The sequence below is a fragment of the Pteropus alecto genome, unplaced genomic scaffold, assembly GCF_000325575.1.
Source record: "Pteropus alecto unplaced genomic scaffold, ASM32557v1 scaffold40, whole genome shotgun sequence".
NCBI lineage: Eukaryota > Metazoa > Chordata > Mammalia > Chiroptera > Pteropodidae > Pteropus > Pteropus alecto.
In genome coordinates, this window is record NW_006431919.1 from 15658738 (window position 1) to 15667056 (window position 8319).

General features: G+C 42.0%; 1 protein-coding gene across 1 annotated transcript in view; it reads left to right on the plus strand.

The window, feature by feature from the left end:
* The window catches only part of DOCK2 (dedicator of cytokinesis 2), a 367177-nt gene that overhangs the window by 33319 nt on the left and 325539 nt on the right, over positions 1–8319 (plus strand). Inside the window, exons 7-8 of the mRNA XM_006906499.2 lie at positions 3597–3732; positions 5785–5939. Coding sequence (XP_006906561.1) covers positions 3597–3732; positions 5785–5939 — 291 coding nt within the window. The remainder of the gene's footprint in view (positions 1–3596; positions 3733–5784; positions 5940–8319) is intronic.

Here is an 8319-nt window from a genome sequence, read left to right on the forward strand (position 1 = left end):
CCCATCCCAGGAGCATAGTAGTCCTTCTGCTAGTTCTTCTGCTGGCAGCTGTCAAGCGTGTCCAGATCTGCTTATCGTGTACATCATCCCAAAGTGACGGGAAAAGTTAGCCATGCAGCTGCTGCTGCCATTGGTGCAGTGGCGTCTGAGCACAGCTGTAGCTGGGAGTGTGGGAATTGAGAGAGTTTTGCTGTTTTATAATAATGGCATCTGTGACCTTCAGATGTCGTTTCCTCATGAAGGTTCCGAAGAAAAAGGAACAAGGTTGGAAGAAATGGCCACCACTCATAGGAAGCCTTCCCTGATTTTCCGCCTCCTACCCTGGCCCAGGTTAGGGGCTCTTGCAGGCCCTGAGCACCCTGACCAGTAATTACCTCCTTACTGGCTTGTCTCCCCTGCTGTGCTGGGAGCTCTTCTAAGATAGTGACTGTCAACTCATCTCTATGTGCCAGGAACAGCATCTGCATGTAGTAGGTAATCAGTGCATGGTGGTGACGGGTCAAAGAGGAGAAAAAGAGCCCTCTGTAAATCAGCTTTGCATCAGCAGCATCGCCCAGGCCAGCCCTGGGGTTTCAGTTTCAGTCAGTTCCCTTTGGGGAAGTGAGAGACGCCCTTGGAGATAGAGGCCCTGAGCGAAGGGGCCCCTTTCTTCTTGCCTCCCTCCCTAGATGACTTCAGCTGGAAGTGAGAGAGACTTGTGTACCTTAATTTAACACTGGCCTGCTACCTTGGGGCCTCAGAGCTCTGAGCGGGTGGGGTAGGTGGTTTCCTGAAAGTCAGAAGACCAGGCCTCTGTCGGGAGCCTAGGCCTTAGGCTGTGAGAGTCAGGGAGGCATGACAGGAACTGAGTCTTGAAGGATTGATCAGAATCAGCCTGTTAGTCCTCCTCCCTCACTCTGTTCCTTCATTCAGACATCATACTTTTGTTGAGCATGTGGTAGGCCCCAAGGACATTTACAAAGTACGGCCTCTATATTTAATAACAAGAAGCCAGTAAGAACTAATAATGACTTACTGAGTACCTATTATCTGCCAGGTACTATTTTAAGCACTTTCCAGGTATTAACTCAGTTATGTCTCATGACAGTTCTTGTTTCTCAGATGAAGAAAACTGAGACTCACAGAGTGATCAGATCATTTTGCTCAATGTGCACTGGAAATTGAGCCAGGTAGCTTGACTCAGGGACTCAGAGTCGGGGTGCTTAACCACTACATTCTGTTGCCTCCCCAGGACTACATGGGTTAGTGAGAGAAAGAGAGAAGCAAACAGACACTTGAGTAGAAAGTCATGCATTTCATGAGAGGAGGAAACATGGACAGAGGGTGTGGGGAGGCTGGGGGTGGGAGGCAGGGCAGAGCCTGACATCTGCTCTGAATCTCACAAGACTTGCAGGAATTATTAGGTGAAGAAATGCAGGGAGGGAGAGAGAGAGATGATGGGAGGAGCTGCAAGGCGAACATGAACATGGAGAGGAAGGCAGACAGAGCCTAGAGCTTTGCGGGCCTGAGCGCCAGATGGAGAAGTTTGGATTTGTCCTGAGAGTGATGGTGAGCCACAGAAGGAGCCATTTCTGTTTTTTTGGTTTTTTTTGAAAATAAATTTTTTATTTTGAAAAATGCAATCGGTGGGGCTTCTTCCTTCACCTTTGTCTTGGGTTCACTGTATTACTTTCTTGAACAGAAGGGAGCAGTGGGATTATCTCCTGAGGAGAAAATGGGAAAATTCTCAGTTCTCCAAAATGAATGGTCTGCTGTCCTATTGGGGGACAGCCTCTCCTGATGCTGGGTTACGGGAATCCCAACAATCCTACCCCTTGACTACTAACACTCCCACGTTTCAAGGGGTCTAATAATGGACAAGCTCTCTGGTACTCAAAGAATGGGGAAGGAATCCTCAAATGACCCCTCCAAATCCCATGAGAGCTGCACCTGGGAGTATGTTTTATTCATACATTTTAGAACCATACCCATGTTGATAAATTTTGAAGAGAAAGAGCCAGAGAGATCTTGGCATTAAATTATGTATCGGCTTTGCTCCATCTTTTCCAAGGTCACGTGAGCCTCTGCTCAGCATTAGTTGAATGCATTTGTTCCCCCGGAGCATCGCCCGCTCGGCAGCATGGCTGTGCAACATTATGAGTCACATCTAGTTGGAAGTTAATTTCCTAATGAATGTGGACAAACGGATGAACCTTGGCTCCCTTCCGTTTGCATTTGGATGAGATGAGAGATGTGCCTCTCAATTTGATTCTCAAATAAGAGACAAAAACTTAGTCTCTTTTATTTATCCTTGCTGGCCTTCCTCCAGCTGGTACTCGGTAGTGGTGCCCAAGTAGGACCGCTGTTGGCCTTCTCACAGTCTCTGTCAACCCACTTCCCCCTACCTCCTTTGTGCGGACACCTGAGGGCCTCCATCTCAACATGAAGTACAAAAGCAACTTCAAATTAAGGCCTCTGCAAACCTACCCCTTGTCCCAACCCAATATTGCTCCTATCTAGAAAATATACTGTAGAGGTTAAGAGTGAAGACTAGGATGTCATGGTACCTTTTACTAGCTGTGTGATCTCGAGCAAATTAATTAGCTCCCAAATCCTCAGTTTTTCTTCACCTGTAAAATGGGGGTATTAATAACAGCTCCCTCATAGGACTGTTATAAAGGTTAAATGCCTTAATATACATAAAACATTTAACATGTAAGCTGACTGCAAATGCTGTGTGAGTCTTTGCTGTTCTAGTATCATAGATGCCAGGGTGGCAGGTACAGTTGAAACAAATCAGACCAAATGGGAAAGCTTGTGGCATGGAAGTCAAGGCTGAAGAGCTAAATGAGATTTCCCCCAACCAAGTTCAAATGATTATTGAATAAATATACATGAATACTTTCTCTGCATCTATATTATATTACATTAAACAAAATGAGATAGGGCACATGTCTCCTTTGAGTCCTCCATCCCTGCTAGTCCCAGAGCCTTGCCTCTCTCACGGGTATCCTTGGTAGTATCAGTAATTTGGTGCCTTTTGCCCAGACTTTTCTCTCTGTTCATTGTTACTCGTGTCCATTCCATGCACCCAGATAACGTATCTGGCTTGGTTTGTGTCTTTGTTTTCTTATATATAAAATATACTGTATGCATGTGTCCATACTTTTTTCTTTCTGAGACATATCATTAAACACACCAAACAATGTCATATTTTCAAAACCCTGCTTTATGGGATTTCATGACAGATAACAATTAAGTTAACCTTCCCCTTTTGATAGACGTTTTGTTTTTTTCTTTTCAACATTATGATAATGCAAATAATGCTTCAGTACACATTCTTGTTCAAGTGTGGGATGTTTCTCTAGGTTCAATATCACAGGAAGTACATTTAAAATATTTTAATATACATTGACATAGTCCCCCCTCCCAAAGAGGCTGTGCTGTACTGTACCAATATGACTCTCAGCTGTGTGTACGGTCTTTGGTGTAGAGCTGTTTCATGAGAGTCAGTGATCTCCAGAAACCAGGTCAACTTTCTGGTAGAAACTCCTTGCCAATGTCCTAAAGGCTTCAGTCTCTTCTGATTTATCCTCACCTCCTATTTTGCTTTTCAGAATCCTTGAACTTGATCTGATTGTCAGAGATGAAGATGGAAATATCTTGGACCCTGATAATACCAGTGTCATCAGTTTATTCCATGCCCATGAGGAAGCAACTGAAAAAATCACAGAGCGTATCAAGGAAGAAATGGTGAGCTTTGTGAAACAGGCCCCGGCCAAGTGAGGCAGACATTTAGCACACTATAAACTTAAAATAATAGGCTAATTAACTAGATTATATATTTTTCAAGGGGACATCTGTCCTATTGTCTGAGATGATCAGTAACCACACACGTTTTGTTGCATTTTTGTATTGGGATCTATAATTCATTCTGCGTCCATCCTACAGGTAGTTTAATGCCAGGTAAGTTTCCTGCTCTTGTAGAGCTTTTATAATTCAGAGAGGAGAAAAGAAGCAAGGCAGTAAAAAAGCAAATAAATGGGCAAATTAATTCCAGGTGGTGATAAGTTTCTAAAAGGCAATAAACCAGGGTTATGTGAATCAGAGTGAATCAGGAGCTATTTTGAAAGGTACCATCAAGAAAGGTCTCTCTCAGGAGTGACATCTGAGATGACACTTGTATGATGTGAAGGCACAAACCTGGGAAGATCTAGGGACAAAGTAATCTATGCAGAGGGAACAGAAAGTGCAAAGTCCTGAGGTGGGACTGAGTTCTGCATGTTCAGAGAGTAGAAAGACCAGTGTGGATGGGGTATGATGAGCAATGAGTGAGTGTAGGTGATGATTTGGCAAAGTGGATAGCAGGAGTTGGCTCTCACGGGACGTGAGAAGTCATGGAAAAGAGTTAAGATGTTATTCCAAGTGTGATAGGAAACCAACAAAAGATTTCAAAGAAACATAATATTTTCAAGGTTAATATAATCTGACTTATAATTTAAAAAATTTTAATCACTGTATATTATTTGAAAGCAACCTTAATTTTAGCTTTATTGAGATATAATTTTCACACACTAAAATTAACTTATTTTAAACTACAGTCTAACGAATCTTATTAATATATAGTGTTGGGTAAACTCTACCACAATCCAGATGTTGCATGGTTCCATCACCTTTAAAATTTCCTTGAATTCCTTTACAGCCAATCAATCCCCTTTACAGCAATTCCCAATTTGCTCTTTGTGACTATACTTTTGCCTTTTCTACAGTTTCATGTAAGTTTAATCATATGGTTTTTGTGTTTGACTTCTCTTACTCAGCAGGATATTTTTGATGTTTATGTTGTTGTGTTTATTAATGTTATTTTTTTCATCGCTAGTTGTTATAACATTGACCAGTTGTCAATGGCACATATTATTGACCAATTAGACATTTGAGTTGTTTCCAGTTTGGGGCTATTAGAACTGATACTGCTGTGAACATTTACATATAAATCTTTGTGTGGACAACTTTTTATTTTGGCGGGGGGCGGGGGCAATAATTAGCAGTAGAATTGCTGGATCTTATAAGTGTACATTCAACTTTTTAAGCTACTGCCATTCTATTTCCCAAAGAGGCTATATAATTTTGCATTTCCATGAGCAACATATGAGAGTTCTAGCTGCTCTGCATTCTCGTTATCACTTGGTATTGTCAGCCTTTTAACTTTAGCCATTCTAGTGGTTGTGTAGTGTTATCATTGTGATTTAACTTACAGTTCTCTGGATGGCTAGTCATGCTGAGCATCTCTTCATGTCTTACTGGCCATCCTATTTGTATCTTTTTTTTTAACGGAGTGTCAGTTCAAATAATTTGCCTATTTTAACTGGACTGATTTTTTTTTTTTTTATTCTTGAGTTGTAAGAATTCTTTATTCTGGATACAAATTCTTTGTCAGATATATGTTTTGCAAATATATTTTCTCCCAGTCTGTGCCTGGCTTTTTTTTCTTTCAAAAAGCAAAAGTTCTTAGTTTTTATGAAATTCATATGAGCAGTCTTTTTCTTTTATAGTTTGTGCTTTTTATGATACTAAGAGGGAGGCTGGGTCAGTGATGATTTTCTCAAAGTGAGAAAATCAAGGCCAAGAGAGTCCAAGTGACTTATCTCAGATTGCAGAAACGTGGTGGTAGAGCTGGGAATAACGCCAAAGGCTTCACGCTTGAATCGTACATGATTCTCAATATCCTAGACCATCTTTCTGTTGTCCTAAGTGGTACTGAGCTAATTTTCTCCATCTTCTTCCCTTCTTTCTTTTGTCTCTCAGTCAAAAGACCAGGCAGATTATGGAACATATGCCCGGATCTCCTCATCCCCTACCCACAGCCTCTATGTCTTTGTGAGAAACTTTGTGTGCAGAATTGGGGAAGATGCTGAGCTCTTCATGTCTCTCTATGACCCCAACAAGCAAACAGTCATAAGGTAGGTGCGGTCAGCATGGGCTGACTTCTCTGTATGCGGGACGCTGGAGTTGCAGACCATGGAGCACCTTCTCTTTCCATCAGCATTTGTGGAGAAATTCTTACCCAGAAGAGAAACCAAACCTACCTGAGGATGTGAAATAACTTCTTTTAGGGTGTGGAAGTCAGGTGGAAGTATTACTTACCACCAAATTTTCCCCAAAGTGGGGTTATGATTACAGGGTTTTGTAAACCGGTTTAGATTGCTGGAAAACAATCAGAAATAACAAGATTCAGAGAGGTAGAATTGATAGAATAAAAATAACTATTTTTAAAAGGAACTCCAGCTGAGAGGGAAGAAAATGCCAGTAGGAGATAGATAATGTACTAAAGATAGAGAGAGACACATGAAAGTGAGTTTGGAAAAAATAAAAATAAAAAAGTAATAAAACCTTGTGAGCTACTATTCAACTATTGAAATCACGTTTCCTAATATATAATGATATGAGAGAGGTGTTCAAATAGGATGATCAACTCTAAAAGCCAGTTACTAATAGTTTGCAGAGTATCTATTCATTTTTGTAAATGATATATACTCTAAACGTATAGAGCTTAGTTTACTTGTATATTTAATATATTAGATGTGTGTGAGAGAGAGATGAGAGTATAGATAAAGGTCAAGAAGAGGATGTACAAAAAACTCTAGAATGAATTTATTTTGTGTGATGGGATTAAGGGTGATTTTCCTCCTTTTTATACTTCTCTATATTTCCACTTTTGTACAATATATACAATAATAAGACTAATTAATAAAAACAAGAAAACTTTGCTACTATAAATAAAATAAAATAAGATAAAAAATAAAATAAAATAGGAGTTGAGAAATGAATGGTGAAACCTGCATTCTTCATGGCAACAGTGGTCTAAGAGTATGGCCCTGACATCTGCCTAGGCGCACATCCTGGCCCCACCGTTTATTCTTTCTTAACCTTGGGCAGGTTGTTCATTTTTCCTAAGCCTGAGTTTCCCATTTGCCAAATGCGAATGCCAGATTCACAGGATCGTTTCTTTGAGGCTTTAATGAGAGAAATCACATGAAGCAAAGGGCCTGGCAAATGCTACCTGTGCTCCAAGTGGTAGAGGCTATGATTATTACTACTTAAATTAATTATTCTTGAGAACGGAAGAAGCGAGGGAACTTCTGGGTACCTCAGCTCATGGAGGGGAAAACACCTTTGGGAATCTCCAGGAAGAGACTTCAGCACACCCCTGACCCTCACTGCCATTCTCCTCTCCTTGTGGTTCAGACTCATCCTTTCTCCTAGGTGACCATTGCTTGTCCCCTCTAGTAGGGTTTTGGTGCAACACATGGTCCTATATTTGAGTTCCCTGTTGATACATTAGAATAGAGCTGGAGCATGATCATCTACTTTTATAGAGAAAACGATGCCTTACTCGCTTGGTGTATGATGATTAAATGAGATAACACACAGTGCCTAGTGAACATGGTGCTTTGGAAGATAATGGCTCTCCTGGAGACATTTGTGAAACCTGGAGGGACTGATTATTTAAGAAGACTGAACTTAGGTGTGTACATGATCTCACTTAATCCTCATTACTCCATGCCATTCGGGTGAGAACGTGAGGCTCAACGAGGTCAAGCAACTTTCTCAAAGTCACACATGTTTACAAATGGCAGAGCTGAATTCCTACCCAGGTCTGTTGGGCTCCAAAGACAAGGTAGTTCCCACTTTAGTCTGTCACCGAGGAGCTCTTCCCTCAGGGTAGTAGCAGATATCCTGAATGGTCTCACCAGGGTCTCAGTACTGTCATGGGGGAATGTTATTCTTTATAGCAAACCTAAAGCCCTAGCTTAAGAAAGCCAGACCAATTCACCTGGCTAGGCCTCGGGGGGCACCACGAACCAGTCTCCCTGTCCTCTTAGGACCCACCCTGAAATGGTCTGCGAGTCTTAGTCTTCTTGCTGTTCCTGTCAGCTGCTCCCAAGGCACCTGTGACAAGGCACCCTAAAAGCACTAATAGGACCCTCCCTGCCTCTTAGAAAACATGAAAATTCCTCATGGTCGAATTGACAAGGGTGCATGGCCTGCTGGCCCATTTAAGTGACGGATGGCCTGAGCCAGCTCTGGAGGGAGACAATGGATCGGTGAGATGGCCGCTCTGTTCCCTGACGTGTCACACCAGATGAGCTGCTCGATGGGGCATGCCTGAATGATGCCTCTGAGAACGCCAGAGATGCAGGGAAGCCCTTGAGAGATTGAGGGACGAGGAGGAGGACAAAAGGGGCAGAAGCCAAAAAAGTAGAAAAGAAAGAAAGAAGAGAAGAGGCATAATTCGAGAAAGGGGCCGGGGAACTCGGAAGCCCTCCCTGTGTCAGTCTG